The sequence below is a fragment of the Rhineura floridana genome, chromosome 5 (assembly GCF_030035675.1).
Source record: "Rhineura floridana isolate rRhiFlo1 chromosome 5, rRhiFlo1.hap2, whole genome shotgun sequence".
Lineage (NCBI taxonomy): Eukaryota > Metazoa > Chordata > Lepidosauria > Squamata > Rhineuridae > Rhineura > Rhineura floridana.
This window is the reverse complement of record NC_084484.1, coordinates 126,651,224-126,671,154: the sequence shown is the minus strand read 5'-3', so window position 1 is coordinate 126,671,154 and position 19,931 is coordinate 126,651,224. Positions and strand designations below refer to the sequence as shown.

At 43.7% G+C, this 19,931-nt stretch overlaps 1 protein-coding gene across 1 annotated transcript; it reads right to left on the bottom strand.

Moving 5' to 3' along the window:
- Positions 1-11,966: 11,966 nt before the first annotated feature.
- On the bottom strand, positions 11,967-17,648 carry LOC133385304 (myelin protein zero-like protein 1). The gene is made up of 3 exons (XM_061628030.1): positions 17,532-17,648; positions 13,448-13,644; positions 11,967-12,338 (listed from the first exon to the last, which is right to left on the bottom strand). The coding sequence occupies exons 1-3, from the start codon at positions 17,644-17,646 to the stop codon at positions 11,967-11,969; spliced, it is 684 nt and encodes a 227-aa protein (XP_061484014.1). The 5' UTR covers positions 17,647-17,648.
- Between the last annotated feature and the right edge of the window lie 2,283 nt (positions 17,649-19,931).

Below are 19,931 nucleotides of genomic sequence, written 5' to 3'. Positions count from 1 at the left end.
TCGGTATAGGTGACTGGTGGCCATGGCGGCAAGTCCAGGCTCGCATCTGGAGGGCGGGGCTGGGTTAGTGTTATAGGGGCAAAAAGGGCGCTAAAATATGACACCCACGTCTCAGGAAGAATCGGGGGAATAGGGACTGGATCACTCTGAGTAAAACCTCCCTGGACCAATTTCCAAAATTGCTGGTCTTTTTTATGTAATAAGGCTTGGCCTAGATCCCTCCAATTGTTTGCAAAGAAGAGTTGTTTTTTCTTTTTTAGAAGGCATTTATAAGCCCTCTTTAATAGTAAAACTTGATGGATAGAATCCTCTGAAGGACATCGACGCATAATTTTAATTTGGGTTGTCAAATCACTTTTCTTTGCACGACATTCCCCATCAAACCACGAATTCAGACCTCTTGAGGGTTTGGGAGGGATAGAGGTTGACACTACATGTTTAATAGCCGAAACTGTGCGATCGTAAATTTCCAGGATATCTTCAGGAGTAACAGTGGCCTGATGGCGAAGATCTAAAAGTGTTTTTGATTGAAGGAGTTGGTTTGCTAGCATTTCTATATCTGGTGTCCATTTAAGATGTCAAGGCCCATGTATACTATCTAAAATTGGGTTGAAAGATTGTGGCCTATGTAGGGATCCGGGGATCGTTAGACATAAACAGATTGGGAGATGGTCACTATCTGCTCGACTTAAAACTGCCAGATCATTTACGAAAGGCACTAGGGAGGGGGATCCTAGAAAGTAATCGACAACACTTACGCCTCTAGCTGAGGTGAAAGTGTAGCTGCCATGGGACGAATCTAGATATGTCCCATTGAAGCAGATTAAGTGTTGTCTAAGCAGCAATTGGAATAATGATTTCCCATTTTGGTTTATGGAATTGTCCCTTGATAATTGTGGGAGGACTGATTGGTCATCAAGGGAGATCCCCGCCAGGGCCCCCAGGAGCGGGTAACTCTGACCCAGTCTTGCGTTAAAATCCCCACAAATTAAAAACAAATGGGATGGATAATTAATTGAGAGATTAACCAAATAATTTTCCAGAGTACTCCAACTTGATAAGGCAATTTGGGGAGGTGCCGGGGGAAAATAAACATTTAAACATATGATAGAAAAACATGAAGGAAATGTGATTATTAGAGCTAAACAAAATTCCGGAGGGGATTCGGAGGGGAAAGTTACCACCACGTCCAATGAAGTAGCAATTAATATCGCTAGGCCCCCACTTCCGCGGCCCCTTGTTGCATTCCTTGTTGCAGGTTTGGTCCAACTTTTAAAGCCTTGCATAAGGGAAATGTCGGGTTCTCTAATCCAAGTTTCTTGGAAGCTTAGAATGTCGAAAGATTGAAGGAAATGGAGAAATTCGGGGTCACTTGCTTTGTTGTACCAGCCTGCTATATTCCATGAAAGGAAAGATGAATTGGGGAAAGCAGGCTTGAGGGGTTTCTTATTGGGAACATTGAACCTTTTGTCAATATTGGTGGCGGATAACTTTCGCCACAGCTGGTCTCAGTCAATCAGTGAGATCAAAGGCAGAAGTAAAATCCACACAGGCAACAAAAAGCTCTTTTCCGCCACTTTGGGAGTATTTCTGGATCAGGTGATGAAGAATAAAACACTGATCTATTGTAGACTTTTCCTTTATAAACCCTGCCTGCTCTTTGGCAATGACTGAGTTCTCAATAGCCCAGGCTTCCAATGTGCATAGTAAATATTAAGAGTACAATTTAGCTACAACATTGAGGAGGCTAATCGGTCTGAAATTTTTTGGATCCGCCTTAGAACCTCTTTTATGGACAGGCACAATTATGCTTACTCCCCAGCCCTGAGGTATTTTCCCATGTTGATTTATATAAGTGAACATTTTGGCAAAAACTGGGCACCACCAGGCGGGATTTGATTTAAACAATTCTGCAGGGAGCATGTCCTCCCCTGGTGCCTTTTTTGCAGGCAAAGAATCAATCAAAGTATTTATTTCATCAAAGGTTACAGGGTCCCATTCAGGGCAGGAGGAGAGCAAAAAAAAGTCCGAATTGAGAGTACTACCTAGAGTTGGGCTGGTGATAGACTGACTGAAAAGGGAGGAAAAATGTGTGTGCCATTGTGTTGAAGTGATTTGATTGTCCAAAAAAACAGTTCCCCCATTTATCCCTTTTGTCACCAGAGCCCAAAACCTAGTAGAGTTATTTTCCAAGGTTGCCAGACCTAACTCCATCCACAGCTGGCGGATGTGGTTATCCTTTTTAGAGCGCAGCAAATTTTTGTACTCTCTACGGAGATGAATATAAGATCTAAAATTTTCTAGAGTCCACTTTTCTTAATTTCCTTATGGCTCTTGATATAATATGTTTGTGGGCAGTGCACTGCACATCAAACCAGCCTTGATTTGGCTGTCTAACTGGGTGGGAACTAACCACAAAAGGCCTAATTACTTTCGCTATTTTGTTAAAAATTTCCAAGGGATCCAAAAAGAACAGAAGTTGATCCCTTAAAAAGTTATCAACCTAGGGGACATTAGAAGTAGATTTATTCCTTCTTGGATCTTCCCATTCCAGCGGACCCTGTTGTCACCTTGAAGAGTCAGGTTCTCGGGAGGAGCTGGAGCTGAAGGGATAAATCCGACTGGCATGGAATAAAGCGATTGGATTGGCATGTGATCACTCTCAGGCCTTGCGAGGACTTTGAAGTTTTCAAAGTAAAGAAGAAGTGGTCGAGAGAGGATCATATAATCCATGCACTCTTTCCCCTTGGTCCGATATACGTATACAACTCTGATACAGGGCTTCTACCTGTCCCATTACATATATATATAGCTGAAACTTAAAGACAAGGGCAAATAAAGATTGACCGGCTAGGTTAATAGCTGGGTCTTTTGAGTTCCTAGTGGGGAAAAAAGTCAAATCTTCCAGTATCAAGCCGTTTCTCCCCTATTTTAAGATTGTTTAATCCTATCCTAGCATTCATGTCGCCTGACATTAAAATTAAAGGCTCATGGTTTGAGTCATATAAAGAGGAGAGAACCAGATCTAGCTCAGTCCAAACTGAGATACCCTCACATTTGGAAGGCTGTGGGGGGCAATACACATTTATCAGGAAGATTTTTAAACCTGAAGGCCAGATAATTTGAAGAATTAAGATATTACTATTAGAGCCCAGTTCAATCCGTGAGATACTGGGATTATGATCAACCGAGATTATAGTTGCCAGACCATCTCGTGGTCGTCCTCTGCCGTCTGATTTTATTGCTGGGAGGGTATAAACGGCATACCCGGGGAGGGAGGGGAAGGTCGTTGAAGCCACCCAGGTTTCTTGGACAAAAAGAATCTGAAATTGGGCACAGAAGTCTTTGAAGTTTTCATCAACTAGCTTGGAGAGCCATCCTGCCACATTCCATGGCAGGACCTTAATAGGTACGGCGCCATTGGAATGTGGTACAAAGGGCAGTCAAGATTGGCCATCCTCTCTAAGAGGATTCTGAAAAGACCTGGGAACCGAAGTTCCTTGATTACAGGCTCCTTTGCCCTTGCTTCTATGATCTCCATAGTTTGGGGGGCCCTGAGCATGTGGTAACTGGAGATGTTCACCTGTTGAGTCTAATTCTATCAGAGGGTCCTCCACAGCTATACAGTTAAAGGCCGCATGGGGTACCGTTTGCGCTCCTGACTGGGGAGTAATCTTATTCCTCAAGGCTGGTGCAGAAGGTTGGGGTAATAAGTTAATTTCTGCTGGAATGTTTTGAGCTTTGTTTTGAAAGTAGCCCAGTTGGATTAATTCCAATTCTTTTACAGAAGAAGGAATTGCGGAATTTGACGCACACAATTTCTCCTGAGTGGATGCTATAATTATTGGGTGATTATTAACAACATTTTCCTTGGAGGAATTAAAAGTAAAGGTCTCCGATAGTCTTTTAAAATTGGGGTTTGAACCTTGGTAGGTAGTAGGGGCGGGTTCAGGGAAATATCGTTATCCACTAACCTATTTAGCAGTTTTTGTAACCTGGCAATAATAAACTGTTGCTCCTCAGCTGGAAGTGAATAAAATGTGGTAATTAGTGCCTCTTCTTCCGGTATTAAAGGGGGGTGGTGTTTTCCACTCCATGCTGGGGATGAGTCTCTCTGATGTGGATTTCTTGGGAGGGATTCATCTAGTATCACAGTTAAGAAGTCATTACAGGGGTGTTTACCCGCTTCAGATTGCATAGGGTTGGTAGATAACAGGCCCATAGTTATTACGTCATCTCCACTTCTCAAGTCTATAAATTCGTTTGAATTTAGGGGTGAAGATGGCTTATCACCCGTTGATACAGCCTCCTTCAAGTCCAACAGCTCCTCAGTAGGACAGTTTAAAGACAAAAATTTGTCTCTTTTAATAAACACTGTGTTCTGGTGAGAGACACATGGATCTTTAAGCAGAGGTTAGATTGAAGTATTATAAAAATGTCTATTGACCTCTATACCAAATTTTGCAAAAACTTTCCTACATCTAAGGATATCAGCTACAATGGAGGACCTATTAAAAATTACTTTTAATCCAAAGTTAGAAAAATCAAAAGACAGGTACTCAACTTCCTTTATATCTAGAACTGATAAATAAGTGACTCCAATATCATTTTATGTACACCGCCCAGAGAGCCGTTAGGCTTAGGGCGGTATATAAATAAAATAAAATAATAAATAAATAATGAAGTATCTGTATAAAGTGAAGTTTCTTTCCAATCTGTGTTGGCTCATCCCTGGGCCTAGGGAAGTTGCAAAACACTAGCTGAAGTCTTAAAAGTACCATTGTTGAGGATGTTGCGAGAGATGGGTTACCATTAGCAGTAGTCCAGTTAACAGCTAGGCAGTTAGGTGGCAACGGGACTTTAGGTGGTAGTTTCAAAGAGAGTGTCTCAAGGGACAGGAGATCACTGATTGCGGCCTGGGGATTAGAGTCCTCAACTATGGGGGGGGGTAGGGAAGGGAGGGCCCAAAAACTGGACCCCTTACCTTGGAGATTTTGGGATTTAATAATTTTTTTTGTTTGCACCTTTTTTCCTTTTTCTTGACTTTCAAGTAAATTAAACAGATTCTTAAAATTAAACTTAGTGCTATGGGAATTTCTTCCCCTTTTCCCCTTAGCTGATTTTTTGGTCACTCCCCACCTATTTTGAGGTTTGTTTTCACCCCTGACACTCCTGCGTCTCCCCCCTTTCCCGCCACTGCACCTGTCTACGTCAGTGGGCTTTTCTGCCCTTAATCCAGTAGATCCCTTGAATCTCTCATTCCTTTGGTCAATGGTTCTGGGCGGAACCTCCGGGAGCTCAGTTTGAGTACTAACATTAATACAGATCTCATTCCTGGTTCCCAGAGATCTATATAGATTGTAGCTTCTCTTATCATCGTCCTTTAGTGAAGTAGCAGGAGGAGGAGCTTGAAACAGATGTACAGAGGATTCATTGGCTGTCCTCATATGAAGGCCATAAAATTGTTTGAATTCTGCAATTTGATTCTTAATATCCGTGATGTTTCTCAGGATAATCTGGAGAGAGTTTACAAAAAGCAAGTTTTGTGCTCCCACAATATCAAACCATAGTGAATCAGGAGAGCACTTTGAAGCCAGCTGTGAGTGCTGTACGGATTCTGGGACAGTCTGTGATGTAAGATGTTCCTTTGGGTCACAAAAAAAGGGGGGTGGGGTTGCATCTTTTTTACATTCTCCTGGGGTAAAGAGAGCATGAGAGCTACCCCATTGTGATAGATTTGCCCCATGTCCAGAAGTGTCCAGGGATTGTTTCTGTTCTGCAGACCTGGGAACAGTGTCCAGAAGATTATTCAAAGTTCGTCCGCCTACTTCAGGGCTATTTAACTGATGTGGAAGATTCTCTATCGGGGTCTCCGTCCTCTGGAAAAAGTTTGATATTTTAGCCTGTGCAGTTGCTTGAAGTTTGCTAGAGTCATGGAGGCATTTAGGGGAGAGGCCCAACTCCTTATAGTTCCTCCTTGTAAGCACCATTATTCCGCCTTTTAATCTGTTTCTTATTTGCTGATCGGCATATAACTTTTCCAAGGTGCCTAAGCATCTGAGAGCTCTGTCAAAGGCCCCACCTCTTCACATTCATCAACAGGTTTCAGGTGAGCACCATAAAAGATTTAAAGGAGCCAAACACTGGGATCAGGTACTAATAAATAACAAATGATAAAACAGTGGGGCTCCAATAAAAAAGAATAAAAAGAATAAAAACATAAAGATAAAATAAAATATAAACACAATATGAGCACAGCAAAATATGAGCACAGCAAAATACCCAAGTCAGCAAAAAAAACAAAAAAAGATGAAAAGATAAAAAGGAAGGAGAGCAAAAAAACCAAATAGTTGAGAACAATTTAAAACCACTTAAAAAAACACCTTTGGAATCTACTTTTAAAATCCAGTTAAAAACAAATGTCTTTTTTGGCGGCAACTATAGAGTCTGACTGAGGTCTTCAAAGTATTCCTTAGTTCTCCATATCAGACCTTATCTTTAGTCATGGCATCTTACCAGTCACAGCGTCTTAGGAGACTTTCCTCCTTCACACTCGCAGAGATATATTTCTTTATTTTCTCATTCCCAGCCTGTGCTGGAAATCCTCCCCTGGGGGCAGAAGGTGGTCTCTCTCTGGTCTCACCAATATCATTCTTTAAAATCAAGTTGTTTACTCCTCCTCAGATTAACAGAGTCAATAACTACCAGACAGGAGTGCTCCAGGGGGTGGAGAATCATATAAATTCTTGGAAAAGGAGCTTGCAAAGGTCCTAAAAACTGCAGCCATTCATTGTAATTCAAAAAGGCAATAAAAATTGTTCAGAAGCAATGAGCCAGGGCTTGCAGAGTGCTGGAGTGCAGAGCTCATCAAAGAACGTCTAACTTCTTTCCCGGTCCTCTCGCTCCTCCTCTTTTCAGTTACCCAAATGTCATACTCTATTTGGTACCCGCTATATAAAACAACATTTGGCATGGAGCACTACTTTACATTTCTAACAGTGACACCGTTGAGAAAATCATTCACGGCTTTACGACTTCACACTATGCCCTCTGCTTTTTTAGATGGGAGATTTATGAATACTCCGACCCAGCAAAGACTTTGTACTTGCAACTCCGGTGAAGTTTTTTAAAGTTGTTTTGTAAAAAAATGTTTTTAATGCTGTTTTGTTTCAATGTACTTTAAGATCTGTTTTTATGACGTTTTAAAGTGTTTTTAGCACTTTGTTTGCTGCCCTGGGCTCCTGTTGGGAGGAAGGGCGGGATACAAATTAAATAACAACAACAACAACAATAATAAAATGGTTGCTCTTCAAATTGCATAATTTTACACAATTCTCACCCTTTATCATCAAATCACAGATCATGGGCTCATCCAAATGGAGCGGGATAATCCATGTTTTTCATATCCGCTTTGTCATCTGACAGTCCCCACTCACCTGTTTGTTTGCTCTTTCCCGATGTAAAAAACCCGCTTTTTTCGCACCCGCACACGCAGTGGGAGGACCCCCACATTCTTTTTGCTTTTTCCCAGCTCTGCCTCCGACACAACCCACTACCAGCCAATTGGTGTGCAAAATCTGACGTGTGCTCCTCCGTCCATTCACCCACAATCAGCAACACGCATGCGCTTGAACATAAGACCGCAAAAGTTTGAATTTCCTGTGTCAGTAATGGAGTTCCTTGCTGCTCGCCACTCTTGTATTTTCGATATTACACAAAAATGAATGTATATGTTTTTGCTGAGCTTTTATACAGTGCAGTGCTTGGCTGCGGCTCCCAGCTCCTCCCCAGGAATGCTGCCCCCAAAGGAAGCAAGCAGCACCCCCCGTGGGTGGCTGCTCTTGGCTCGGGCAGGGAATGCAGGCAAAGAGCCCCGCGCGCTGCTGTGCAAAGCCTGAGAGATCCAGGCAATTCTGCAAGGTATTGGGGGGGGTTAGAGAGAGAATGGGGCAAGCCATCGTCATGTTGACTTTGCGTGAGGTTAACGTGCTGATTTTTAAAAGGGATTTTTTAAAAACAAGCAAAAAATCTCCCCTCTGAAATTGACAAGAGATCAGGGAACAGTCAGTTTCATGCAAGGGGAGCTCAAAGCATCCCTGCAGATTATGAGGGCGCCCTAGTTACACAACTCGCTCCCCCCACCCATAAATCCATATTAAAATTGCAGAAAAGAGCCCTGCGCGCTGCCGTGCAAAGCTGCGCTGAAGCGGCCAGCACAGGCTTTGCGGTGTTCCCACTGATAAAAGAAACGTGCAAACCACTTATATGCCAATAATACCTGTATTTCTGTTAGTTTGTATTTGCGATATTTCGCAAAATCTACTGTATGCGTTTCCACCTTTACGCATATTAACGTTTCTGGAGATACACATGGCTGGCAATTCCACTTATTTCTCTAGAAACGCAGCGTGATGCTCTAGCAAACCGCTTACAGGAATACCCCACTATACGGACCTTCACTTAACGTACACAAATCAGCTGGGAGGCGCAATCGCGATCAGCTGAGAGGCACGGCAGCGCAGCAGCAGAGGCTTTAGTGCGTGGGGGTGGAAATAGATGCGATCGTGGCACCGCAAATCAGCTGGGAGGCATGATCAGCTGAGAGGCGCGGCAGCACAGAAGCAGAAGCTTTAGTGTGGGGCTTTGAGGCTCCGCATGAAGGAGAGGTAAAAAAAGTTTTAAAAGGTAGTGCTTCACTTTAAGGACATTTTCGGTTTACGTACTCGCTCTGGTCCCATCGAGTACGTTAATGCGAGATATTCCTGTGCCAATATTTCCTGTATCTGTGCAGTAGAAATTGCAGAGCCCACCCCAACACTGGACCATTGCTCTGATTGGTTCCCTTTTCCCGGGCTTTCCCCAGACATTCGCGCACATGCGCAAAAGTAGAAATACGTGATTGGCTGGGAATGAGGGAAGGAACCGCCCAAGAACTGCCCACAGCTGTAAAGTCCGCGGTATTGCATCCGAGCGGCTGAAGGCACAACGGATGATTCCCGATTTAAAAAAGCAAATCTCATTTTTCGCAGTTATGCCAAGGTGGATTTAACTGCGCGAAAATGCGCAAAAGTGCGCGAGGTCATCTGGATGACCGAAAAATAATGAGAACACAAAGCGATCATGTCACACATTATACAGTCGTCTGGATGAGCCCCCAGACTGCAATGGGTCAAGATAATCTGTTTCATCCAAGAGTACTTGCCATTTCTGCACCACAACCCTCTTGATCATCTTCCCTAAAAGGGGGGTATTTGAGACCAGGCGGTAGTTGTCACAAACCAATGGGTACATGGTGGGCTTTTTCAGGAGTGGTCAGATCACCACCTCTTTCAGGGAGGCTGGAACCACTCCCTCCTGCAATGACGCATTGACCACACTGGTTCCACTCAATCAAACCCCATCGGCAAGCTTTAATAACCCAAGAAGATCAAGGATTGAGAGGACACGTTGCTGGCCACATTGTTGCAAGCACCTTGTCCACATCATCAGGCCGCATCAACTGAAACCAATCCCAAGAAGTTGCAGCAGATGTTGCACAGGACACCTCACTGGGGAGTACAGTAGATGTTGATGGGGCATCAAGATTGCTACAGAGGTGAGCAACTTTACCCTCAAAGTGCCTTGCAAACAATTCACAGTGGGCCTCCAAAAGTCTAAAACTCCATTTCCTGGAGTTGATGTCAACAGACCTCTGACAATATGGAAAAGCTCCACTGGACAGCTACTTGAGGATGTGATGGTGACAGAGAAGTGGGCCTTCTTTGCTGCCCTCACTGCCACACAGTAGGCATGGTTATGATATTTTACTTGTGCCCAATCAGCCTCACATCATGTCTTTCGCCACTTGTGCTCTAGCCGCCATCCAACCTGTTTCATTGCCCTTAGCTCAGTGGTGTACTAATGTGCAAACTGGGCTCCACAATGACAGAGAGGACGTTTTGGGGCAACCATTTCAAGAGCAGACATGCCTCACTGTTCCACAGTGTGAGAAGGGCTTTAACAGGGTCACCTGCTCTATCTACTGGGAACTCCCCCAGGGCATTCAGGAATCCTGTAGATTCCATTAGTCTCCGGGGGTGGACCATCTTAATCTGTACACCATCCCTGCAGGGGAGGATCGGAGCCATGAGTCTAAACTTCACCAGGAAGTATCTGACCATGGCAATGGGGTGACATCCCCCCATCTCTAGAACACTCCTTCCTCCATCTGGAGCAAAACCAAGTTGAGAGCATGCCCTGCCTTATGCATCTGGCCAGTGACAACTTGAGACAGCCTCATGGTCATCATGGAGGCCATGAAGTCCTTAGCTGGATCACTAGAGGCAGTCTCATCACGGACATTGAAATCACCCAGGACTATTGTTCTGGGCTTCTCCAGTACCACAGCCTAAATGGCCTCCGCCAGTTCAGTTAGAGAAGCTGCCAGGCAGCAGAGTGGACGGTACATCAGCGGTAACCCTAGTTTACTGTCTCATTGGCCCGACACAGGCAGCTCCAAGAGAGTGGTTTCCTGGTGACAGAGATGGAAGTTCTATAGACCACAGCAACTCCTCCCCTCCATCCCTGCAGCCTGTGCTGGTGTTGCACCGAGTATGTAGGTGGGCAAAGCTGATTCAGATCAACTCTGTCCAGCTCACCCACCCAGGTCTCGGTAATTCATGCTAAATCAGCACCTTCATCCATGATCAGATGAGTGTGGTCTTATTGTGTACTGATCTGCTGTTAAACAACAGCATACACAGGCCAATGGGCACAGCAGATAAGCAATGAGGAACCTGTCCATGAGAGGAGTGGGAGAGAGGAACAAGGCATACATAGACTTGCCCTCATCTTTAGTGGTAGCTCACCACCTCCCCATGGCCATACCTCCCTTTACCCATGATCACTGAAATTGGGGTGGCATCACCCATGTTCCTCCTTGCTAAGACTCGTCTTAAACACCTTATATGGACCCAACAAGAGCCCACCAACAAAACCTACCTGAACCAGTTATCCCAGTAGGCCTCTGAAAGAATTGGGAACAGGCAGATCCACTCAATAACTTTCTCACAGGGCACATCTACCCACCCCGTCTTACACCCAGGGAGGGCCAGCCTTCTGCCAGTTGCAGACTCTCACTCTGAAGCAGAGTTTGGAAAAGTTACTTTTTTGAACTACAACTCCCATCAGCCCAATCTAGTGGCCATGCTGGCTGGGGCTGATGGGAGTTGTAGTTCAAAAAAGTAAAATTTCCAAGCTCTGCTCTGAAGGCATCAGGCAACTTTCTCCTATTGTTCAGTTCACTGCACAGGCTCTCACCCTCTGCAGCAACTGCACATGCACCATATGCCCTTCCCACTACCAATCTCCTCTAGAATGTTTTTTTTATTTTAAAGAAGGGGGTAGTATCCTCACCCTCAGAATTCCCTAAGGGACTCCCCAAGGGGCAAACCCTTTAGGTGTCACCCCTTCGGTAGCGATCCCACCAGCTGCAGACTCGCCACCCAAGGGCAGCTAGGCTTTTATGCCCCCTGACCCATCCAGGAGCTCATGCAAGAGGCTGCAAGATTGACAGCAGCCTCTCCCTGAAGTCAGTATCAGGCAGGTAGTCCCAGTTCTTGCAGCACTTACTTGGGACCTCAGCTGTCTCCACAGACAGCAACCCAGAGGAGTAAGCAAGCAAGCACTCAAATGCTCAGGTTCTTGTTCCCAGGGCAGGTCTTCTCCAGTCCCACCTAGGACCTCAGCTGTCTCAAGAGACAGTAAAAAGTTAGGGAGCAGAAATTTTTTTGACAGGTGGACCAGGATTAAGGTTTCCATGGGGAATGAGCTATTAGTAAATTTTAATTAACTTAATTTTTAAACTGGATAATGTAATATGACTTGTATACTGCAACTCATTGCAAGTCCTTCCCAACCCCATTGCTAAGTGTCCAAATAAACATATTGGTGAACATTCTAATTACCATAAGAGGTGTACTTTATTTTCAGAACAAACAGCTTTGAAAATATGCTAAAATGCAGCAGCATTGAAGGACAAGCGGCCAAAATGATACCCCATTAAGTGAAATGTTTCCAGAGGTTGTGGTTGTGGTTGTGGTACTTCCAGGGGTTGCTGCTGCTCTTCCAGGGCTCAACATTTTCACTCTCTCCAAAACTTTAACTTCAACTTGCACTGGCTCAGTAACTATGTCTGGCGGGTTCTTAACATCACAGAAATAAGTGCCATTGTCTATAGCTTGCATGTTTGCTACCTTGATGGATGCATCTTTCATGTAAAAGTCTCCAGCCCATGTGCTTCGGCCATTGAATTGTGTGTTCCTTCCATTATATTCTTTCCCATCTGAATAATAGAAAAACTGTAATCATAAAAATAAACACATTAACTTTGAACAAATATTTAATTTTTCTTCCAGGTTGTAATATTGAGCGGATGTTTCCAGCACCACAAAGACTGACTGCATAGAACTTGGATTCTATGCACGATGTTCCATGGATTCAGAGAAGATAACACACACAGATGCAGCCAGCTAAACTGCCTTTAGGAAGGCTGTCTCTCTGACTTTCTGCCCAATCTTAGGCATGTTTAAACTGAAGTAAATCCCACTGAGTTCAAAGGACCTTATTATCAAGTATGTAAGTTTAGCCAGGATTGCAGCTTGAGACATCGGTCTTTAAATTCCAGAGGATATGTGTTTTCAGTTGAAAAAAATTTCATTTCAGACCCCCATACATGCAAAGATTACCATTTCTAAGACCAAAGTAATCAAGAGATGCCACACGCAATGAAGAAGAAAGGAAAAGGGCCACCTTGGGTGCTGTATGGCAAAAAGTGGGATAGAAATTTTCCAGTTAAAAGAAACACACACACACACACACAGAGATCACCCTCCAAGCTACAAGCTCTTGCAGAGGGCTTTGTTAAACCTAAAAGGGAAGGAGGCAAAGCAGAAACAGAATTGGGAAGGTGGGTGGGGAAAACTAGTGATTAAGGTTGCATTCTTGCCGCCCTGGGCTCCTACTGAGAGGAAGGGCAGGATATAAATCTAATAAATAAATAATAAATCCTATGGATACTTACCTGGGAGTAACCCCCACTGAATTTACTTCCAAGTGAACAGGTATGGGATCGGGGTTGTTTGTCTGAGACTGAGTTTTATGGGGTAAGGAAACATCTATTGAGAGGCCACAAAGAGACTAGAAGGAGTAATTATGAGAAATAAAGGGGAAAGACCAAGAGAAGAAATGTGTGAACAAAGCAGTGCAAATGCTACACTTTTTTGATGACACTTGAGGACAGGTAGAATATGGCCATTATTGAATGCTGTTACTCCAAGACACAGACAGGAGTTATAATAAGATTGTCAGACTATTGACAAAAAGTAAGGCTGTGCTGTAAAAATATGTAATACACTTTCACCACAAATTCTTAAGCAAATCTAGCCTTCCCTCAGCCACTAATGCTTACTGTTATGGGACGAGAATTTGATCCCTCTGGTTGAAAGCTCCAAGTAACAGATGTTGCAGTGCTAATCTCCTCTGATGATGTGAATGTGCATGGAAGCTTTGCATCTGTCCCAGACTCCACAAACAGTTCTGTTGGTAAGGACACTTCTTCAACATCTGCAATCTTTGCTGCTGAAGAACAAGGTGTCATCTGGGTCCCTTTACAAGCAATAAAATTGCATAGTTTTTTAAAAAATGCAGAGCTAGGGAAAGTTGTGCATAAAGCAGCCTGATTTTATTGATTTATTTAAAGTATTTATAAACCGCCTATTATGAAAACATCTCAAGGCAATCTACAACAAAATCCATTAAAATATAACAAAATTTTAATAAATTCAGCTGCATTAACAGTCAGAACAATATTTTACTAAAAATCAGTTTTACAGGAATTTTGCATGTTGATGACTTAGCCTAAAAGGTCCCATGCAGCAGAGTAAGGCAGTGTCCAGACTCTGAGATACCAAGCACCAAGTGAGAAAGAGAAAAATGGCAGTATGATGGTGGATGATGTGAAAAGGAACATAGGTGTGCATTTTCACTTAACCTTTATTACTCAATATTAAGTAATAATCTGTGACAAACAGATTTATCATCTCCCCACTTACTGTATATGTAATAGACTTTTCAGTCTAGTACAACTGAGGTGCAATTATTTGGTCTCTGGGAGGGCATCTCAGGGGCTATAGGATGGACTGGATCTATCCCTCTGAAGTTGGAGACTGACATCAGAGAGGGAGATCTAATGTTGGAGCCTCCCTCTCCAGTGATCAGTGGCCTGATTAATGATGGAGCTCTTAACATTGCATGAGCCAAATGGGAGGCCCACCAAGAAGCAACCATCCAGTCCCCTGTCATGGCTCCAGACCATGGGGAAATTCAGACACACTTCTGAACATGTCTAAATCTCTCCCTTCCATTAGATATAATGGGAGGGGAAAACCAAATGGGGGAGGCGAAGAAAAGTATTTTAAAAAATTGAAGTCAGAGTGCAGAACATTCCTCTGCCCTCGCTTCTGCCCTGTCAGTAGAGCCTGGGAGGGCAATGGATGAAGCGGTTAGAGAATGCTGTCTTAACTATTGAGTATTCACCTGAACACAAATACTTATTTGTGATAGGATGCTGGAATGGCTGCTGAATAGAAAGCCACTGTTGTTTACACCCTTTACTGGAATCCTGCATGTTTTAGCTGGAGACAGGTACATACTTCAGTGTCCTCATAGGCAGCCAGCCAGGCTCTCTCATTACCCTTTGCCAGGGCATGTACCTCCAGAGGGTCAAACAGGAATTAAAGCCTATTTGCTCTCCATTCTATGCCCACACACTGGCCTCAATTACCACCATCTTGGAGGAGGGGTACAGTCATCAGTGAATGTTTGTTTTTGCTGGGGGAGGGTTGCCCTCAAAGGAATGGTTTGACCCCCTGGGAGAGGAGCAAGTGGACATATCAACATATTGTGTTAATAAGAAACAGGCAAAAACAAGTAATGAAAAAAAGAATTGTAGAGCGTATAGATTATTGAACATTACACTTTCAACATAGAGGATTGGTTTCTTTCAAATTCAACATAAGTTTATGATCTAAACATGCATATGTGTCTAGACTTGTCACTGCATACATTTTGATGTCTGGTCAAGACACACCTTTTAGGACAGCCTTTGGAGATGAAAGATATTGTTTTAACTGTATTCGAGGTGTACATAACCTGTCCCCGGACTGCAAAAATTAAGATTGGGCTATAACTGTCTGTAATTATATACATTATAATTAAATAATAGCTCCATTGGATGTAATAAATCATTTTTGCCATCGATCAGATTCTAATTTTCCTCTTATTAGATTAGTAATATGTTTTTCTAATGAAGGATAAGAGCCATTTTTACTTGATTTTTCTTTTTTACATAAAGGACAAACTAAGGGTAACAGTCTGACATCATAACTGTATTTGTTCCACAGATACATATCTTCTCTACTGTTGATTCATTCACTGTTTTTATTTTTGATTTGTAATTTTATGATATTTTGTAATTAGTTATAATTTTATATTGAAGTTTGGAAACCTGTCCTGAAACATGGAATAAAAATTTGATAAATGTATAAAATTCAAATTAAATGTTAAGAAACTCTTCCCCCACAGGATCCATGCTCTTTCATCACAAATGATTTCATCATCTGAAGTACAATGAGATAAAAGCACTTCTAGATTTGCAAAAGCTAATTTTCCAAAACTCAACTGATCTGCAATAATACAATTATGGGGAAAATTTAGAATCTAATTTCTACCATATCATGCTGCAAGTTAACCTCAGCTACTTTGTTTTAGATTGTTATGTAACTTTAATATATTCAGCTTTCCTAGAAAGATTTCTGAAAATTCATACTAGTTAGCTGTATCAATAATGCCAAAATACCAAGGGGCTTTTAGGGATAAGCGGATTTTAGTAATACATTCCATCAATGTCAGTATAAAAATTTAAACGTTTCTCTCAAAATCTAAAAGATGATCTATCGATTCAGGTGTGCTTATCTGGTTATCAGAAGATGTTTGGTCATAGCTGAATCAAAATGAATATATATATATAATGGCTTGTCTCTTTGGGCAGAAAAACACACAAGACACTTTCAGACTACCAAGTCTTTTCACTCACAGACTTCTTTTATATTTCTGACTACTACCTAACAAAATATTTACTTTTTATAAAAGCGAAAATTAGTAATTGACCACATGAATCTACATGGGCATGACATTCCACAGAGATATTTGATTCCATGTTCATTCTGTACTGGTGATCAGTACTGAGGGCTTCTGGGACGGATCAACTTTCACATCCATACATGGAGATCGGGAATACCATGGTCTGAATGATCCTGACTTTAGTGTTGAATGATACATTTTGTATTTGAGGACCTTTCCTAGTTCTCTCATAGCTGCCTTCCCCGGTCCTAGCCTTCTTATGATTTCTTGACTATTGTCTCCATTTTGGTTAATGACTGTGCCCAGGTAACTTCACTCTGTACTGGAGCTCAATACTGAGGGCTTCTGGGATGGATCAAACTCTGGGGTTTTCTAAGCATGCAATAAGTTTATTTTTAAATATTTGATGCAATACCACATTCAATTTTACATAGTACCATGAGGATTTATGCTCTCAAGTATTTCTTTGCTTGTACATTTCCCCTTCTTAAGATATAGGTCTAGCTGTGAAATTGGCTGCCTGTTCTGTGTACTTATCACAACTGCTATAGACTGTACTACCCATTCCCTGACTGCACCCACTGAAAGGGCACACTTAAGGAAATGGGATAAGTCAGGTAACAGGCTGACGTTGGTTCTTTGGACCATTTTTTGCCATTTCTGCTTCCTGGTTTGATCCACAGGTGCAGATACAGCCCCAACAAGGAACTGGGGTACCAAGCCACCAGCTGCACCCAAAAAGGAAAGTTGGGATTAATCATCTTACTGAGCCCCAGGAGACAATGCATAGAAGCCAGTTCTCTCAACACGTTAAAACAGGAGACCTGAAGGCTGAAGCAAAATTCCCAAGATTTTCCTTCGTGACGGTTACAAAAAAGGTGTAAAATAGAGAACGGTGAACAGAATGCTGCAAGCCAAAGCGCATTTACTCAGAAGCCAGTCCCGTTGAATAGAACGGACCTGGGGAACCCATTTCGGACCGTAACCTTCTTTTACCGGCGCATAGCACAGAGAAGGGATGGCATTGCCTGAAGCGCCCCGCCCTCAGCCCCACACAATTAAATGCGAGCCACAACGTGCAGCTTTCTGAAGCATTAGTTCATCTCCTCCTCCTCCTCCACCCTTACGCCTTTCTCCGTCGGGCATCACCCTCAATCCCGTAATCGACCTTAAATGAACTGGCCACTTCCCCCTCCAAGAGACAGCCCCCGCTGCCACCGTTTGCACCCCCCGCGCAAGGCTCGCAGCCTCGCAGGACGTGGCTAAGCGAAGCAGGAGAGGGCGCTTGCCCCACCCCCTTTCCATCCCCACATGCCCCAGCCTAGATCTTGGAGAACAGCAGGAGCCCTCACACTGGCCAAGAGCAAAAGCCACCGCTAGCCATAGCGCGAGCGCACAGGCTGAAGGGCTCTTTCGCTTCTCTGCACCGCCTCCTCCTCCTGCTGCCGCCGTTAACCCCGCAGCCATCTTTCTGCCTCTGCCCACATTTTCCCTCTCATTGTTATGCCCCGCCCACCTCACATACATTGCCGGGGGTGGGCAAGTTGGGGGCTTGAAGAAGAACACTGCCAAGCTTCCAGAAGGAACCAGCCTCAAGTACGCGAGCGATGCTGCATTCCTGTGCACCTTGACCTGGGAGGAAGGGAGCACAATCGGAGTAAACGTACAAAGGACGCGGCTGTGTTTTATGTGCGCCAGCCTTGCCCATCTTCCAGCTGACCGGCTTTACCTTGCCCCTTTCTTCTCCGGCTGTCACAGAGTGGGGAACACGCATCGTCCCACCCTCTCTTTGAGCGCGCGGGGGCGGGACAGGCTTTGAGGTTTGCAGCTTTGGTTGGGGGGCGGCATGTGCATCGATCTGCCAAAGAATATTTCCTCATCTTGGTGACCAGGTTTCCTCCCTGCGAGAGTAAATGGGGATTTTTATTGAAGGGCTCTGGTGCATCAGGCTGTGGCTGCATCGTGTGCGCATTTACTCGGAGGTAAACATAATTGAACGAGTGGTCCAATCCTATGAGTACATAAGGGTCCCGCTACAGCACATGATGTGAGGCATCTACTGGGTTTTGGTGATGGGCTACCCATCCTACTTACCGCCCAGGCAACTTCACTCTGGTTACCTACGGCCTTAGGCAAGCATAAGGTGACTCAGATTTGGATGTTCTACTGAAGAAAATTCTCAATTATATTCAAATCCCCACACAGACATGAAGCTCACTGGGACCAATCGCTATCTCTCAGGCTAACCTACCTCACAGGATTGTTGTTATGATAAAAAGGGAAGGGGGGAAGAACCATGTACACGGTCTTGAAAATCTTGGAGGAATGATAGACTATAAATATAATTGCATATATGTAAAAAGAACAGCAAAGGTTTCCCATTGGTCCATATGAAAAGACTCCAAAATCTGCAGTTCAGTTTTATTTCATAGTCCCTACAAAGTTGTCATAAAATTATGGCAGGCTTTCTTTCATGCAATAATAGCCACCCTGAGTGCCCTATTGTAGGGTAGAAGGGTGGGATAAAAATATTTTAAATAAATAAAATAAGTCAGCACAGAACGGAGGAAGGGGGATGGAGGAGGCAAACAGGTACAAAAATTTACCTGGATGTTGTAGCCATCCACTCTACAAGCTGACCTCAAGTATAGGTATTACCTTTTGAAATGTTCCTTCTCAGGCAGGAGAAACATGTCTCCCTCAAGGATCTTCCAGGGACGCCCTTCCCAGAGTCCCATAATCCGGGATTGTATGGAGAAGAGGGCCTTTTCCATGATGGTGCCTCGCATGTGTGGAATGCCTTCTCCTCTGAGGTATGGTTGGCACTGACTCTCCAGTTTTGGCACTAGCTCAGAACATGGCTGTTTACTCAGCTGGTCAAGTATAGATGTAGTTCTGTCGTTTTAAGAGCAGCATTATTTATCGTCTTTACCTGCTCTCTTTTTATTATTATTACAGATTGTTATTTTAAAGAGATTTTTAGTATACTCCGCCCTCAGATCATTGTGATGAAGGGCAGGTTATAAATATTTTAACTAAAATAATATGTCTCAGACTGTCTCTGGCCCTGTGCCAGTCTAAAAACACCCCAATCATCCTGTGCCTATGACTTAACAAAGCACCATCCAACAAATGGTGGACAAAACCTGGGAAATATTTTTCACATTACACCCTGCTAAAGAATTCTGGAACCCCTCAATTCAACACACTTATTTTTCCAGCTCAGCAGAGGCTGGCCTATTAAGGAAAGTGGGGCACTGCCTCACTAACTTCAGTCTGCTATAGGTCCCCATCTGTCTGTCTTACAACCAGTCCAGGAAGTGGTCCTGGCTGTCACCCCCCCATCTGTGTTACCTTTGTTGAATTCAGCAGGGAAGGGGATGGAGGCAAAACTAGAATTAGTTGGCTCAGCCTGTCATTGACTCTGGCTGCACCTACTGTTTGGGATCCCTGCCTTCCACCTCAATGGGGACCAGCCACCACTGTTCCAACTCTCAGGGCAGCACCACATGTGGGAATACCAGGTGTGTCACTCAATGTGCCTGAGATGTCTCTCAATGCTCTGAGAGCCATAATTCTTCTTCTTCTTTTACCAGGTATATATACTGTGTGAACAGGAGGAGTGCACTTACAGTCAACATTTTACCCTCATGGGGTCCAGGAAATGTTTTCGTTATGAGCATGGGGGGTTGGAATGGATGATTCCTGTGGATCCCCTTTCCAGCTTCTGATTTGGAATCCTGTGCCTTGGA